The sequence below is a fragment of the Spea bombifrons genome, chromosome 5, assembly GCF_027358695.1.
Source record: "Spea bombifrons isolate aSpeBom1 chromosome 5, aSpeBom1.2.pri, whole genome shotgun sequence".
Taxonomy (NCBI): domain Eukaryota; kingdom Metazoa; phylum Chordata; class Amphibia; order Anura; family Pelobatidae; genus Spea; species Spea bombifrons.
The window spans coordinates 108,802,227-108,820,531 of NC_071091.1; the positions used below are offsets into that span (position 1 = coordinate 108,802,227).

The window sequence follows — 18,305 nt, forward strand, 5'->3', positions numbered from 1 at the left end:
TACATTGAGCAAGATGTACACCTGACCGCATTGTCAAACATGGAGGACATCTTTACTCTGAATACCACAAACAAACAAAACACAGCGCTCCCCTTGCAATAGATATAAATATACTCTCCTTCTTTGCTTGTAACTCCTCACTTAGGAGATTCGCTTGTGTGTCCAAGCTAAATGCAACTGCAAAATGCATTTTAGGACATGATATGCTGGCTCCGGCACATACAGTATATGGACGTTGTCTTCGGCCTAAACTCACGTCCCTTATCGTTAAAGTGAGTAGGATCCCCGGTAAAGAATTGCAGTTTAATAAGAAGCGGGGAGTACGGCCACTCCAGAGCGGAGAGGAGAAGAGCAGAAGTAAATGGGAGATAAACAATACGTATAAATCTCTTGTCACTGGAAAAAAGTGAGGGGAGCGGCGACCAATCAGGATGCAGAAAGGGCAACCGTTTTATTATAATGAATGTCTATAATTTAATGAAATCAGATCAATACGTAACGCGCTCAACAAAGCAAAGAGCAGAACCTGAATATCCATCCAGTGCTTTGTAAGATATCTGCAACCAAATATCTGAACCTCCATACTGTGCAACCTTATTTCCTTGGGACAGAATCGGGAACGTGATATTCTGTGTCTGTTTCCTTGGAAACAGAATCACTTTTATAATATACAGAAACTCAAATGGATTCGCAGAATCATTTCTAAACTGCAAAAATATCAAGAAAAACTCAAAAAGGGGAATTTTATCGGCTAAAGTGTAAATCATAGCAAGCGGCTCAACTACATTAATGGCAACAATTTAGATAAACGAAGGAGGTTGTTGGTGATCCGGTTCGTGAAGATCAGGGGAAGGCAGACATTCTAAATATTTTTTCTTGGTATTTACCAATAATTCACTCACGGCTGCAGGTTTGCTAATTCATTCTACAGAAAAGCTGGCAGCAAACATATGATTGGCTGAAAGAGGACAAAGTGCCAGATCTGCTAAATAAATAAAGTAGAACAGATAATGCCCCGGGGCCGGATGGTATATACCCTCTGGTACTTAACCACTTGGCGTAAAGCAGAAGCGTTAACAATACAGACCAAAATCTCAGCCAGGGGGTTATAGACCCAGCAGTAGCGGGGACATTTTGGAAGCCGGTTAAGGGATAATATTCAAAAAAAAAAACTATTTATTATTATTTAACTCAGGTTTATGAAGCAGAGATCGTGCCGGACGAAATTAATTGCTTTCTATGAAGTGTTGAGTAAAACCCAGAACAGAGAGTTTCAGTGGATGTGATTTATTCAGATTGTGTGAAAGCAGGCGATCCGGATCCACATACAAGATTATCGAGCGAATGGAAGGAGGTCGGCTTAGGGAGCGCTGCTGGGATAGAAAACTCTCCAAATGATAGCAGTCCGAGAGTTCATGGAGAATTATCCAACGGGAAAAAGGGGGTGAATCAAGTGAAATGAAGAGTTCATGGAGAATTATCCAACCGGAGAAAGGGGGTGAATCCAGTGAAATGAAGAGTTCATGGAGAATTATCCAACCGGAGAAATGGGGTAAATGAAGTGAAATGGAGAGTTCATGGAGAATGATCCAACCGGAGAAATGGGGTAAATGAAGTGAAATGAAGAGTTCATGGAGAATGATCCAACTGGAGAAAGGGGGTGAATGAAGTGAAATGAAGAGCTGGCATGTGGGCCGGGCATCATTAAAACGAGATTCTGGCTTCCTTGATGATTAGGAAACCATAGTCAGGTTTAGAGTCTGTTTGCTTCGCCCTCCATGACTTTCATTTCCTAAATTTTTTCAGTTTTTTTGCGATGTTCAATTTAGGTTTCTTCATTTTCTTCATTTTCTTCATTTTCATTTTTGCCTTTGACTTCAATTTCCGCTTTTCGCGTTGAAGTTTGGCTTTGGCTTTCTTAGATTCTGCTTTCACCTTCTTTCGCATCTTTTTCATCTCTTTGATGCTTTTTTCTTTAAGCTCTTTTTTCCTTTTCTCCATTCGCTCCTTTCTCTCCTTTTTCTCCCTTTTTTTCTTTTCCTTCATTGTATGTTTTTTCTCCCTTTTCTCTTTTTCCTTCACTACCTTCTTTTTCTCCATTTGCTCCTTTCTCTCCTTTTTCTCCTTTTCCTTCTTTTCCTTCATTTTCTTCTTTTTCTCCCTTCTCTCTTTTTCCTTCATTTCCTTCTTTTTGTCCTTTCCCTCCCTTTTCTCCTTTTTTTCCTTTTCCTTCTTCTCCTCCTTTTTATCCCTTCTCTCCTTTTTCTCCTTTTCCTTCTTTTCCTCCTTCTTATCCTTTCTCTCCCATTTCTCCTTTTCCTTCTTTTCCTCCTTTTCATCTTTTCTCTCCCTTTCCTCCCTTTTCCTCCCGTACTTCTTTTCCTCCTTTTCATCTTTTCTCTTCCATTTTTCCCTTTCCTTCCTGTCCTCCTTTTCCTCTTTTCTCTCTCTTTTCTCCCTTTTCTTCCTCTCCTTTTCTGTCTCCATTCTCTCACATTCCTCCTTTTCTTTATAGTCCTCCTTTTCCTTATAGTACTTCTTTCTCTTCATTCTCTCCCATTCCTCCTCTTCACTCTCCTCTCCACCCTTCTCTTCATCATAAATCTTCTTTTTCCTTCTGTCAGTGTGCTCTCTTCCTGACAATGCCATCAAGTTCTGAAAGAAACTGCTGGATGTTTTAGGTTTCCTTTCAATGCTTTCTTCACTCTCCTGTTCTTGGAGACTGGAAATTGATGGACTTACTAAAAAAAAAAAAAAAATAAAAGAAAGCAAATCGGTTAATATGTTATAGATAGTCCCATGACAACGTGTACATAAAAAAACGTAAAAACCCTATGATTCACAAGCTTCAAAGAAATCTTTCCTATAATGTGACTTCCAACCTTATTTTCTATTTTTTTTACAGTAGCAAATAATTGATATTCTATTTATATTGTGAAATCATTTCTTTTTAAGACGGGTGAGTTAAGTTCCAGCAATGAATTTTAAAAGTCCAAGTTTGATGACATCATACGGTCACAATAAGCGTATACTCTTTCTATTATTCATTATTGTTAATATATGTTACCCAAGGAAGTTAAGACGCGGAGGGACTCTTCATCCGGTGGTCTGTTTTTTCGTTGTCTACAGCGGCGAAGCCTAAAATAAGAATAATAAACCCCGTTAAGGAAGAAATGGATTCCAGCAGCATCGGGGTGTTTCTCCCCGTGTATAGTATACATGCTGTTTGGTCATTTTTTATATAGTGCGTTGCGTTGGATGTCTCTCCGCAGCATTTGAATTTCCAACAATTTGTATAACTTACTGTACGTAGAAATAGACCACCAGTCCGGCGACCACCGCGCATGTAACACAGAAGAATGCGTTCTGCACGATCCTCAACACCGGTCGTGAATAAACTGTAGAGAGAGCAAAAATATTTCTTAGCACAAGAAGAATGTGGAGATAAATACATATTTATATAACACACAGACAGATTTCTATATTAAAGCTTAAAGAAAAATAGGATCTGCTACTAAACGAGATCCGAGAAAATGGTCATTTCTGTCCTCTTCTGAAAGTAGGACACATTGTCGCTTCCAGACCTTCCTCTCCCCGAAGGCATTAATAGAACGTCTTTTATCTCTAACGCTGCGCTTCTATCTTAGTGTAGAGGAGTTAGAAATGACGCGTTTCTTTTTCCGGCTCCAGTTACTCCACTATGAGAGCATTTGCTATTATTGTGTAGTTTGCTATTCCATACGGTTATCATTAATGTTAAAAGAAAACACATAGCGTACCTGATTGCGCCATTCGTGTAATCAGTGAACGGAATCCTCCGATCGCCAGAGATCCTTTGTGACATAAACAGGAAAAAGGAGCGTTAGCTGCATGTTCTCTATACAATATCTTTCTATTATCCCCGAGTTACAGATAAAGCCAGCCCCAAATGACAGTTACATGAGGAGCGGATACTGTAACCTCTCTTATCTAATATTCCACATTTCTTCTTTCTCACGGGTAATTAAATCACGCGTGTGCATCGTACACACACACATAACACGGATCACACGCTTCTGAAGCACGGATGCCCATCTGAGAGACGTCTGTATCTTACCATTAGATGTTGGCTTGGATTCTCGTGGCTGGAAATTCCCGTCGGTCCCTGCAAAAAAAAAACAACACCGGGGTCATCAACGGCCAACAAACTTCTTCATTCATAGGAACCTCGGGAAGAGACGCGCAATTCCTCTGTGTCCCAAAAACATTTCTAAATATCATATGCTGTCCGCTGTAAGGTGGAGAGCCCGGTTTTCATTGGATTTCTAACGGATTTAACTGATATTTTTCTACCAAACCGCCTCGAGTGCAGCTGCAGGGCAGCGATTCCGGCAGCTACTGATACAAAGAGAATTATACCGCTGTTTGTACTCAACAATATAACCGCTAGCAAGAAATAGTTCATGGAAACATTTGCCGCTGATCTGCTGCGGTCACCGGGAGCGATTCCAATCTAACCCAGAAAGCCGATATTCCCCAGTTTTATCCGGATCTCGCGTTATTCGGATTCTTTACCTTTCGGGAGCGGAACAGGAAAAGTCTCAGAAGTCAAACAGCAAATAGCAAATAGCAAAGCTACTACGATCCGCATCTTCTCTGTTAGGAGTCTACAGTAGAAGTGTCCTTCTGCTCTCTGATGTGCTGTATCTGTGTACTGCACCTGTGATGTCACAATGAAGACATGACATCATCGTGTTCCGTGATCTCAAGGTAATGAAACAATTTTGTACGTTTGCAATGTTACAAAAACACTTTTGATACAAAATAAAAATCTAGTAAAGATAGAAGAAACCTTTAAGGTGTTTTCCGGCCGGATCGGAGTCTATTGCTGGGCGCTGTGAGCAGTATATATTCATTATAATAACACCAAGCTGAGAATGAAGGGAAGGATGTGTGATATTATTGATTGATATATACTGATTGATATAGCGCCATCATATACTGCAGCGCAGTACAATGTGTGATATTACTGATTGATATATACTGATTGATATAGCGCCATCATATGCAGCAGGGCTGTACAATGTGTTCTTTTTCATGTAAATAGCGCCATTATATGCTGCAGCGCAGTACAATGTGTGATGTAACTGATTTATATAGCACCATCATATACTATAGCCCTGTATAATTTGTGATATTACAGATTTATATATACTGATTGATATAGCGCTGCTATATGCTGTGGCGCAGTACAATGTGTGATATTACTGATTGATATATACTGATTGATATAGCGCCATCATATACTGCAGCGCTGTACAATGCGTGATATTACTGATTTATATAGCACCATCATATGCTACAGCGCTCTACAATGTGTTGCTTTTCATTTAAATAGCGCCATCATATACTGCAGCGCTGTACATGGTGTGATGTTACTGATTTAAATAGCTCCATCATATGCTGCAGCGCTGTACAATGTGTGATATTACTGATTGATATATACTGATTGATATAGCGCCATCATATGCTGCAGGGCTGGACAATGTGTGCTGTTACTGATTTATATAGCGCCATCATATACTGCAGCGCAGTACAATGTGATCTTATTAATTTAAATAGCGCCATCATATGGTGCAGCGCTGTACAATATGTGATATTACTGAGTGATATATATATATATATATATATAGCGCCATCAAATGCTGCAGCGCTGTACAATGTGTGATATTACTGATTTATATAGCGCCATCATATACTGCGGCGCAGTACAATGTGTGATATTACTGAGTGATATATATATATAGCGCCATCATATGCTGCAGCGCTGTACAATGTGCGATGTTACTGATTTATATAGCGCCATCATATACTGCGGCATCATGCAGACAAACAGCAGCCTGGAACGTGTTTGTAGATAGAGCGACAAATCCTGTATTTGCAGGCATACAATAATAATGTATAGAAACAGAGCATCGCAGGTAAAGAGCAACAGAATAACACGCAAACCCAGCAATGCAGGTATAGATCACCCCCTCTCTCTAGCTACCCTCTCCCCCACTTCTATCTATTTACTCCACTAAATACCCCTCTCCCTCCCTTCTCACTATCTACACCCTCTCCCCCACTCCTCACTATCTACCCCACTATATACCCCTCTCCCTCCCTTCTCACTATCTACACCCTCTCCCCCACTTCTCACTATCTACCCCACTATCTACCCCTCTCCCTCCCTTCTCACTATCTACACCCTCTCCCCCACTTCTCACTATCTACCCCACTATATACCCCTCTCCCTCCCCTTTCACTATCTACACCCTCTCCCCCACTTCTCACTATCTACCCCCGCTCCCCCAGTTCTTGAAAATTGAAGTAGCCGCCTGCAAAGATGTCCCAAATAGGACATGGGGACAGGATGGCCACATTTGGAAAATAGTCTTTTGAAATAGCAATGTGCTATTGCTAAAAAAAACAAAAAGAAAACATTAGATATTTCTAAACTAAGGACAGACATTAGAATCTATAAGTGGTGGTCAGTACAGAGGGAGTGTAGGTGAGCTGCTGAGACTTGGAAATCTTGCCCCAGCAGAGAAGGCCGGGACGAATGGTAGGGTGAGTTGAACACACAGTATGCTTGGTCTATTGTGTTTAGTGATCCAAGTAACATTATTGATTGGAGAATCTACAAGAAAAAATTATAAGACAAGGTTTTGTCAGAGCAAATGCACTAAAAAATAACCATCGTCTTATATTCGAGGTGGTCTTTTAATCAGACCTCACACAGAGGTCTGACTACAAGACTAAGATCCAGATCCCCCACAGTGCTGCAGGAGAACCGGATCCATCTCTCCGGCAGCCGGTGGAGGTCTGTGCGATGACACCAAAGAATCTGAAGCACGGGAGACAAGTCGAGGGATGCACTGGTAAGGTGGGGGAGGGTAAGCGTGGCATATGGGGGGTATAGGGGCTTGCTGGAGGCAGAGTGGCATATAGGGGTTAAAAGGAATAACAGGGACACAGAGTGGCATATAGGGGGTTTAAAAGGCATACCTGGGTGGCAGAGTGGCAAATAGGGGGTCAAGAGGCATATATTTAATATATTTACCCATCGCATCCATATATTGATTGAATATTGCAGAAGCTGTACATTGACTGACACGCAATAGAAGACTGAAGATAAGGACCCTGGATACATTATAGTCTCTGCTTGATTACCTTTGTTACTTTTTACAAGAAAGAAAACCCACCCGGTATCCATTAACCTTTAAGTTGCTGGAAGTGTTTAAGTTATTCATATTATTGGTTCAGCTGTATTGTTAACGGAGTACAGGGCATGTACTATTGATATTGATTTTGCGCACGGAGCTTTAGATATATATAGGGAGATATAAGGCATATCTGGGGGCAGTGGCGTCGCTACAGGGGGGCAAGGGGGGGCAATTGCCCCCCCTAGGTTAATCCTTGCCCCCCCTGTTGCCCCCCTGCCGAAATTGGAATAAAGTCGCAATGCGACTTTAAATCCCGTCTTTTTTTTATTATTTATTTTTTTAATGTGGAGGAGAGAGAGGGTGCGGCCCGCGTAAGATCGGCAGCCAGGGCAACCGATCTTACTTGGGCCGCACCTCGAGCCCTGCTACTTACCTGTGGGAGGGTCTTCTGTACTGCATAGAGGAAGCGGAAGCCAGCAGAGAACGCAGAGGGAGGCCGCGCCCCCTGCTGAAGTCTGTGAGCGGCATCGAGGAGCTGCAGTGCAGGTAAGGGGGTGGGGAGGGTGTTTGAATGAGTATGGGTGATTGAGGGAATGAATCTGTGAATGAATGAGTATATGAATGAATGTGTGTGTGTGTGTGTGTGTGTGATAGCATGGATGTGTAAGTGCTGGAACCTAGGCATGATGGGACTGTGATTGCTGTTAGCCACCAGCATGTACTGGCTGACTTGGCATGATAGGAGTGTGATTGCTAACAGCAATCACAGTCCCATCATGCCTAGGTTCCAGCATTTACTGGTTGGATGTGTAAGTGCTGGAACCTAGGCATGATGGGACTTTGATTGCTGTTAGCAAGCACACTCCTATCATGCCAAATCAGCCAGTACATGCTGAAACCTAGCTAGCTGCCCCCTTTGTGCATTGATGCTGCCAGCAGTATGGGGTCTGCACATCACATACAGCCACCCTGTACCAGCCTGTAGTGGCTGACTTGGCATGATAGGAGTGTGGTAGCTAACAGCAATCACAGTCCCATCATGCCTAGGTTCCAGCATTTACTGGTTGGATGTGTAAGTACTGAAACCTGGGCATAATGGGACTTTGATTGCTGTTAGTAATCACACTCCTATCATGCCAAGTCAGCCAGTACATGCTGAAACCTAGCTAGCTGCCCCCTTGTGTATTGATGCTGCCAGCAGTATGGGGTCTACACATCACTTACAGCCACCCTGTACCATCATGTACTGGCTGACCTGACATGATAGGAGTGTGATTGCTAAGAGCTGTGTGGGCAGTGTGGACGCAACCTGTGATCTATGCCTGTAATTTAGGGGGTTTTAAATATACCTTTTAATGACGTGTTTTTATGTGAATTCCAGTTGATCTATACCTGCAAAGCTGGGTTTTTGCGTTATTCTGTAGAGCCATATCTATATATTTCCATACATTACTTATGTATACCTGCAAATACAGTGTTTGTATGTCTTATTCAGTTGATTACCGTATTGGCCCGAATATAGGCCGCACTTTTTCCCCCACTTTAAGTCTTTAAAGTGGGGGTGCGGCCTATATTCGGGGTCTAGCGCCCGACGCCCCGGGACATGCAGTCCCAGGCGCCGGGCAGGCAGCGGGGTCAGGATACAGATCCCCCGCAGCGGTGCAGGGGACCTGTATCCTACTGTCTGATACGCTCAGACAGCCTCCGCTGCCAGCACTTTCCACGGGGGGAGTGCCGGGACGGGAGGTTGTCTAAGTGCATCGCGTGGACGTTCACCGGCAGCGGCGATGCGCCGCTGCCGGTGAACGTCCGCATGATGCATTTTACATCCCCCCCCCCACCTTACCAGAGCAGACTCCCGGGTGTCTTGCAGGGCCGGCTGAAGACATCTATGCACATCGCGTATACAACTTCCGGTGCCGGCACTTCCGCTGAGTGCTGGCACCGGGAGTTGTATACACGATGTGCATAGATGTCCCCCTCCGGCCCCGCAAGACACCCGGGAGTCTGCTCTGGTAAGTCGGGGGGGGGGGAGGACAGAGTGTCAGCATAGGTTGGGGGGGGGGCAGAGTGGCAGCATATCTCGGGGGGGGGACAGAGTGGCAGCATATCTCGGGGGGGACAGAGTGGCAGCATATCTCGGGGGGGGAGAGGACAGAGTGGCAGGATGTTTTTTTGGTGCTTTTTTAAAGAAAAAAACTTTTTCTTTAAAAAAGCACCAAACTTTTAGGGTGCGGCCTATATACGGGGGCGGCCTATATCCGAGCCAATACGGTAATACCTGCAATGCTGTTTCCATGTATTTATTTGATCCATACCTGCAATGCTACGTTTCATATACTATTGTATACCTGCAAATACAGGATTTGTATGTCTGATTCTGTTTATTTGATATATACCTTCAGTGCTGAGATCACAAGTGAATATCAGTTGATCTATACATGTAAAGCTTGGTTTGTGTGTTAATGTGTTGATCTATACCTGCTATCGGCAACTGGGGCTAATATTAATATATATATGGGCAGCAGGGGCATCAATACACAAGGGGCAAAAACACTAAGGGGGGTATAAACCACAATGCAGTGTGAAAAATCCATCCTGATGTAGACGTCTGTGACGTAGATTGTGTCCTGCTCTTTGTGTGTTTTTGGTTATCAGTGTAGCAGAGCCTGTTCTCGGGTGTGTGTGTATAGGTGTTGGTGTGACAGAGCCTGTCCTGGTGTGTGTTTGGGTGTTGGTGTGGCAGAGCCTGTCCTGGTGTGTGTGTTCAGTTGTCAGTGTGGCAGAGCCTGTCCTAGGGTGTGTGTTTGGGTGTCAGTGTGTCAGAGCCTGTCCTGGTGTGTGTGTGTTTGGATGTGGGTGTGGCAGAGCCTGTCCTGGTGTGTGTGTGTATGTTTGGTTGTCGGTGTGGCAGAGCCTGTCCTGATGTGTGTGCCTGGGTGTTGGTGTGACAGAGCCTGTGTTGGTGTGTGTGTCTGGGTGTTGGTGTGACAGAGCCTGTGTTGGTGTGTGTGTCTGGGTGTTGGTGTGACAGAGCCTGTGTTGGTGTGTGTGTTTGGTCATCTGTTTCCTGGCACTTAACTTACAGTACGAATTATTTAATTTATATTTATCCAGAGATAAAATGCCCTCCTGAAGTTGTAGGGACTTCAGGGGACAAAATGTTCAAGGCCCTGAAATCATTTAGTGGAAAAGTTATTTATTGTGTTATAATATTTATTTCAAGGATTAGTCGCACTCAATTGTGGCTTCAGGCTTCCCATGTTGAATGATCAAGTATTATTTTAGCCCAATAACAAAAGTATAATTCCATAGCACATTACTTTTGGAAATTATGAATGCCCCCCCCAGTTTGACTGTGGTATCTTGTGTGCCCCCCCTTTATATTGTTTCTAGAGTCGCCACTGTCTGGGGGGCAGGTTGGCAAATAAAAGGAACAAAAAAAACACGTTCGGTCTCTTTGGTCACTCGCAGGAATGGAAAAGATTGAGATGCATTAAACTAATAAATCACACAACTTAACCTCATTTGTTGACGGCAGGTGGAGGGACGATCGCCAGATGGGAGTCAGCGGCGCATGAAACCCTTTCTGTTGTTCAGTTTCCCCAAGATTTGCTGACGTAACCAAATGACCTCATTGCTGACAACAAAATACAGAGAAATGTATAGCTGGAAACCTATAGATGATCTCATGCTAAGCAACTGCAAAACACCGCCATATTCACTTCCGGTTCTCAGGAACTGCAGGGTTATTCCTCCCCATTAAATTATCTCTCCTGTACTGTTAAGGTACTGATTGGTGCTGATTGGTGCAGGCAGGCTTTGTAAGGGTGGGGGAGGAGAAGGGAGAGGACTTTACATAGTAACATAGTAACATAGTTCATAAGGTTGAAAAAAGACCAAAGTCCATCAAGTTGAACCTATATACATATTGTGTCCCTACTGTGTTGATCCAGAGGAAGGCAAAAAACCCTTATGAAGCAGATGCCAATTGCCCCATACCAGGGGGAAAATTCCTTCCCGACTCCAAATATGGCAATCAGAATAAATCCCTGGATCAATGTTCTGTCCCTATTAATCTACTATCCATAACTTGTAATATTATTGCTTTCAAGAAACACGTCCAGGCTCCTTTTGAACTCTTTTATTGAGTTTACCATTACCACTTCCTCTGGCAGAGAGTTCCATAGTCTCACCGCTCTTACTGTAAAGAACCCCCGTCTGTGCTGGTGCAGAAACCTTCTTTCCTCCAGCCGTAGAAGATGTCCCCTTGTTATAGATACAGTCCTGGGTATAAATAGGTCCTGGGAGTGATCTCTGTACTGCCCCCTTATATATTTATACATAGTTATTAAGTCCCCCCTAAGCCGTCTTTTTTCCAAACTAAATACCCCTAATTCTGATAATCTTTCTGGGTACTGTAGTCCTCCCATTCCCCTTATTACTCTGGTTGCCCGTCTTTGAACCCTCTCCAGCTCCACTATATCTTTCTTGTACACTGGTGCCCAGTACTGTATACAATATTCCATGTGTGGTCTGACTAGTGACTTGTACGGTGGTAGAATTATTTCCTTGTCGTGGGCATCCATGCCCCTTTTGATGCACCCCATGATTTTATTTGCCTTAGCAGCAGCTGCCTGACACTGGTCGCTACAGGTAAATTTACTGTTAACCAAGACTCCTAAGTCCTTTTCCATGTCAGTCGTCCCCAGTGTTTTCCCATTTAATACATATTCCCAGCCTGGATTTTTCTTCCCCATGTGCATAACCTTACATTTATCTGTGTTGAACCTCATCTGCCACATCCCAGCCCAAGCCTCCAACCTATGCAGATCCATTTGTAATCGTGCCCTGTCCTCTATTGTGTTAACCACGTTACAGAGCTTAGTATCGTCTGCAAAGATTGATACTTTACTATACAATCCCTCTACAAGGTCATTAATAAATATATTAAAAAGAATAGGACCCAAAACTGACCCCTGTGGTACCCCACTAGTAACAGTCACCCACTCAGAGTATGTACCATTAATAACCACCCTCTGTTTCCTATCACTGAGCCAGTTACTTACCCCCATACACACATTCTGCCCCAGCCCAAGCATTCTCATTTTATGTACCAGCCTTTTATGTGGCACCGTATCAAATGCTTTGGAAAAATCAAGATATACGACATCCAGCGATTCTCCCCGATCCAGTCCTGAGCTCACCTCCTCATAAAAGCTGATCAGGTTAGTTTGACCGGACCGGTCCCTTGTAAACCCATGCTGATATGGAGTCATACATTTATTTTCATTGAGATTCTCCAAAATAGCATCTCTTAGGAAACCCTCAGACAGTTTACATACAACAGAGGTTAAACTAACCGGCCTATAATTCCCCGGGTCACTTTTTGTCCCCTTTTTGAATATTGGCACAACATTTGCAATGCGCCAGTCCTGGGGAACAGACCCGGTCACTATAGAGTCCTTGAATATTAGAAATAGGGGTCTGTCTATTACATGACTTAACTCCCTTAGAACGCGGGGGTGAATGCCATCTGGACCCGGTGATTTGTCTATTTTGATATTTTTTAGGCGGCGCTGCACTTCTTCCTGGGTTAGACAGGCGGCATGTACTGGGGCATTTATCTCATCCTGCTGTATATTACCTGGCATTTCATTTTCCTCTGTGAATACAGCAGAGAAGAATATATTTAATAGATTCGCTTTTTCCTGATCCCCGTCTATAACGTCTCCCTCATTACTTTTTAAGGGGCCAACGCTTTCATTTTTAACCTTTTTACTATTTATATAGTTAAAGAACATTTTGGGGTTTGTTTTACTCTCTTTGGCAATGAGTCTTTCTGTCGCCACTTTTGCTGCTTTTATCTGATTTTTACATATTTTATTTTTTTCCCGATAGCTTCTTAGTGCTTCCTCACTGCCTTCCTGTTTTAGTAGCTTAAATGCCTTTTTGCCATTTATTGCCACCTTTACATTTCTATTTATCCACATTGGTTTTCTCTTGTTCCTGACTCTTTTATTCCCATACGGTATGTACTTTTCACAGTGAGAATTTAAGATATTCTTAAAAATCTCCCATTTAGTGTCTGTTCTCTTGTTGTTGAGGGCATTTTCCCAATTTACAGTGTTTAGGGCTTCTCTTAGTTGATCAAACTTTGCCTTCCTAAAGTTCATAGTTCTTGTGGCTCCTCTAAGAGTTCCCTTATTGAACGACATGTTATAATGTATTATATTGTGATCACTATTTCCTAGGTGCCCTCTGACCTGCACATTAGTTACTCTGTCAGGTCTGTTGGTTAATATTAAGTCCAGTAGAGCGCCCCCTCTGGTTGGGTCCTGTACCATTTGGGACAGATAATTATCTTTACTTGTAGTCAGAAAGCGGTTTCCTTGACTGTTGTAGCTTCGATTCTCCGGGCTAGGCTTAACTCCCCATTCAAACCCCCCAATAAAGACACCACACCAAAAATATGGAGTCATTGTCACGCCAAAACCTGAAACAATAAACATAGGTGCGTTAACAAGGACAATGACTCAAACACCAACATGTAAATATATACAATAAACACCCAAGCTTGCCAAGCAATCCAGGTACCATAACCAAATGCCACTTAAGGAAGGGACATACCGAGATGCCCCCACCCTGACCTGAGGTTCCAGCACTGACAGCCAAGAACCTCCCACCAGATGTTACCAACCATTCACTTACCACCACATTAACCCCCTGGATACCTGGCAAGCTGCCGCCCCACAGACTGTGACAAACGACACAAACCTACAAACAAAAGAAAAAAAGGGAGGGAGGGTGGGACACGCAACCAGGTAAGCTAACCACAAAAAATGGTTCCTGAGCCCGGGAAAGCAACCACTTATATAATCTACCCCCAACTCCACCCCCAAAATTCCCGCCAAAAAGCCTACCCCTCCTCCGCACAACAGTCAAGGCCCACTATAGCCCATGCTGGCCCCCCCGTGGGCATCATGACTGTTGTAGCTTCGATTCTCCGGGCTAGGCTTAACTCCCCATTCAAACCCCCCAATAAAGACACCACACCAAAAATATGGATGAGAAAAGGCCACAGCCAATTTTATTTATTAGAGTCATTGTCACGCCAAAACCTGAAACAATAAACATAGGTGCGTTAACAAGGACAATGACTCAAACACCAACATGTAAATATATACAATAAACACCCAAGCTTGCCAAGTAATCCGGGTACCAGAACCAAATGCCACTTAAGGAAGGGACATACCGAGATGCCCCCACCCTGACCTGAGGTTCCAGCACTGACAGCCAAGAACCTCCCACCAGATGTTACCAACCATTCACTTACCACCACATTAACCCCCTGGATACCTGGCAAGCTGCCGCCAAGAGCCCATCCCTTGACACCTTAAGCCGGATGGGCTCCCCCCCCAAGAAAAAACAAGGCCTTTTCTATCCCCTCCGCAAGAGCCAAATTAAAGAAATCAAGCCCTAAATCCGACAAATGCACCCCATCCCCACTAAACAAACTGGGGCAAAACTCCTCCAACGCAACATGGCGAACCACCACCCCGCCATGCCGGCGTACGAAACTCGCCATTAACTTATTAACCTTCCCACGGCTACGCTCCATAGCTGCCCTATCCCTCGCATGACGCCAGTTGCGTCTAGGAATCATCTCCGACCAGACCAACAATAAGCCAGGCACCAATTCCAACAAACGTTCAACATCACGCCTCATCTTCCACACAAGCTCGCGCTGAGGCGTAGCCCCCATATCATTACCCCCAGCGTGGATAACCACCACCGAGGGCCGGAAACCCAACCTCAAATACTTCACCACCTCCAACAACACTCCATCCCACACCATGCCCCGTATCCCAAACCACCTCACATGCACCAAGTCCATGGGGAAGCCCAGCTGCAGGCCGTTGCGCCTAACTGCGGCTCTCCGTCGGGCCCAGTACACAAATGAGTGGCCGATGATCCACACGATGAAACGAGGCCCTGCAAAGCAAAACAGAAAAAACATAACGAGCAGAGGAAAGAAACAACCAAAACCCACCAAACAAACCACAATTAACTCACCAACCGCAACGGCCTGATATACCTCCGAAAACAAGCCGACTCCCAACGACCAATTCTCCGGATGACGCCATCATCCAACCCCAAACGAGCCGCCTCCGTAGCCGCCCCGATCCGGAACGAATGCGTCCCAAATTCAGCCGACGCCAACCCAAGCTTACCAAGCCCCAGCCTCATCACACGTAAAAACTGAAATCGAGACACTGGCGATAAATCCCGATGAACCAAAAACGACACCCCACCCGCCGGCCGAACATCCCAATAATGCTGCACGCACTGCACCGGGCAAATGACATCCCCAGGCAGAGCATACAACCTAACCTGCTTGCCGCGTCCCAACACATCAGTCTTAGAAGACCTCAACCAGATAACCACGGAATCGCCCTCACACGTGACATCTCGCGAAGCCAAACCACCCTGCACCGACTTATTGGGACTCACCAATTCCGACACCCGAAAGGCACCAAAAAAGGCCAAAGCAAAAGCCGCCTGAAACAAAAGCACCTCAAAACCATCAAAACAAACACCCCCCAGCACCCCAAACAACCGACGAAGCAGCCCCGCAGACAACGGACGCCTAGCATCAGGCACCCGCCGCCCCCTCTTAATCCCCTTCAAGACCTGACGAACTACAAAATGCTTCGTCACATCAGCCCAACCCTGTAACTTAAACAGAAAGGCCAAAGCCGCCAACACCCTATCTACCTTAGAGGGGGAAGCACCCTCCAAAGCCAACCCAGTCAGATACCACAACAAAACATCCAAACGGGCGCCATCCCCTTCCACCAGACCCACACAACTCACCAGCCGGTCCCACTCCTGCCAAACCTTATCATAAGCTGCCCACGTCGCAGGCGCCAATGACGACCTCACCCATCCCGCAAGCAAGCGGTCCCGAGCTGCCACATCACCTCCGGGCACGGGAAGCCCACGGCGTCCGCCCCAGGAGCCTCCCGCCGAAACCGATCCCACTGAAAGCGAGAAAGAGAGTCAGCAATGACATTCAGATACCCAGGAACATGCTCAGCCTTAAACAACACGTTTAATTCCATACACAACAAAACAAACCACCGCAGCAACCTAACCACCGGAACTGAAGCAGCCGACAACCTGTTAACCGAATGAACAACCGCCAAATTGTCAGAATAAAACACCACTCTGCGATTACGCATCCGCCACCCCCAGAGCGTCAGAGCCACCACCAGAGGAAACAATTCCAGAAAAGCCAGATTCCTGATTAGCGGACTATCATGCCAAGCCGCAGGCCACCGCTCAGCACACCACAGACCCCCAAAATAAGCTCCAAAACCCACACTACCCGAGGAATCCGTAAACAACTCCAAAGAATCGGCCGACACCAAGGCAGACTGGAAAAACACCGTCCCATTAAACCGGGCCAAAAACACTTCCCACACCGCCAAATCAGCCCGCATGGCCTTAGACACTCTAATCCTATGATGAGCGGCCCGCACCCCAGCCGTAGCCCTAGATAACGAACGAGAAAACACCCGACCAACCGGAATAACCCTACAAGCAAAATTAAGGCGCCCCAACAACGACTGCAGCACCCGCAAAGTAACTTTCTTAGCAGACCGCACCTCCCGCACCACCGCCGACAGTGCGGCCAGCTTATCAGCCGGAAGCCGGCACACACCACGGACAGAATCAATTTCCAGCCCCAGGAAACTCAAACAAGAAGTTGGGCCCTCAGTCTTATCCGGGGCCAAGGGAATGCCAAAAGAAGCAGCCACCACCTGCAACGTGCGCAACAAGCGCAAACACCTATCCGAACCCCCTGGCCCCACACACAGAAAGTAATCCAAATAATGAACTAAAGAACGACAACCTGCTTCCTCACGCACGACCCACTCCACAAAAGAACTAAATTTCTCAAAATAGGCGCAGGAAATGGAACAGCCCATCGGAAGGCACATATCAACATAAAACGCCCCGTCAAACCAACAGCCCAACAGATGATGGCATTCCGGATGAATCGGCAGCAGCCGGAAAGCGGACTCAATGTCCACCTTCGCCATCAGCGCCCCGGGCCCCGCTTCCCGCACCAAATCCACCGCCCTATCGAACGAAGTGTACGAAACAGAGCACAGCTCCCTATCAATGTCATCATTGACAGACGCACCCTTCGGATACGAGAGATGGTGAATAAGGCGAAACTTGCCCACCTCCCGCTTCGGGACAACCCCCAAGGGAGACACCCGAAAACCAAGCAACGGCGGCTCCTCAAAAGGACCCGCCATACGGCCCAACTGGACCTCCTTGCCCAATTTCTCCCGCACCACCTCAGGATAAGCCGACACAGACTTCAAATTACGCCTCAATATACGCGAATCCCGAGGAACAAAAGGGATACGAAAACCCTGCGCAAAACCAGCGTCCAGAAACGCTGCATCCGCCCGCCTACCGTAACGGCTTAGCCACGGCAGCATCGCGTCGCGATTCACCGGCGTTCTCCCCCTTAGACCCAGACTGACCCGAGCTTGCCCCTGCCCTGGCGCGCTTAAAGCACTTGGACAGGCTGTGATTACCCCCACATCCGGAGCACTCATGCTTAAACCGGCACGAGGCACCCCACTTGCACTGGCTGTCGTTAAACAGCCAGCAGACACCTTTTTTATGTGCGGCCGACGAAGCTCCTTGGGAACCCCCGCCGGCCCCCCCAGGAAAGGGCGACGCCTTCTGCGCCATCATCAATTTCAACCACAGCGGGAGGTCCATCTGGTCCCACCGCATCCCAGGATTCGCTGCCAAGCGCTGACGAAACTGCTCGTCATAACGCCACCACGCCCAACCCCCGTACACCCTGTAAGCCTCCCATATGCCATCGACATAACAAAATAGAGAAGAGCACTTATCAGGGGATTTCTCCCCGATAACACTCGCCAAAATACAAAAGGCCCGCAGCCAATTTCCGAAGGTCTTCGGAATTTTCCGCCACTTCTTCCGCTGCTTCTCCTCCTCATCCTCCTTCTTACTATCCTTCTTTTCATCCTCTTTCGTGTCCAGAGACTCCTCCAGAGGAAGTAA

General features: G+C 45.8%; 1 protein-coding gene across 1 annotated transcript; it reads right to left on the reverse strand.

Annotated features, from left to right (window-relative positions):
* Positions 1 to 1,770: 1,770 nt before the first annotated feature.
* Positions 1,771 to 15,045, reverse strand: LOC128497770 (DNA ligase 1-like). The gene is made up of 6 exons (XM_053467930.1): positions 14,898 to 15,045; positions 4,097 to 4,144; positions 3,780 to 3,833; positions 3,305 to 3,398; positions 3,068 to 3,138; positions 1,771 to 2,741 (listed from the first exon to the last, which is right to left on the reverse strand). The coding sequence occupies exons 1-6, from the start codon at positions 15,043 to 15,045 to the stop codon at positions 1,786 to 1,788; spliced, it is 1,371 nt and encodes a 456-aa protein (XP_053323905.1). The 3' UTR covers positions 1,771 to 1,785.
* Positions 15,046 to 18,305: the final 3,260 nt, after the last annotated feature.

Excerpts from the sequence above, each read along its gene's own strand:
- LOC128497770 (XM_053467930.1), bottom strand. The coding sequence starts at position 15,045 with ATGGTGTGGGATGGAGTGTTGTTGGAGGTGGTGAAGTATTTGAGGTTG. Across the intron at positions 3,399-3,779 it reads TACACGAATGGCGCAATCAG|TTTATTCACGACCGGTGTTG; the intron begins GTACGCTATGTG and ends CTCTCTCTACAG. Across the intron at positions 3,139-3,304 it reads GTGGTCTATTTCTACGTACA|GCTTCGCCGCTGTAGACAAC; the intron begins GTAAGTTATACA and ends TTCTTATTTTAG.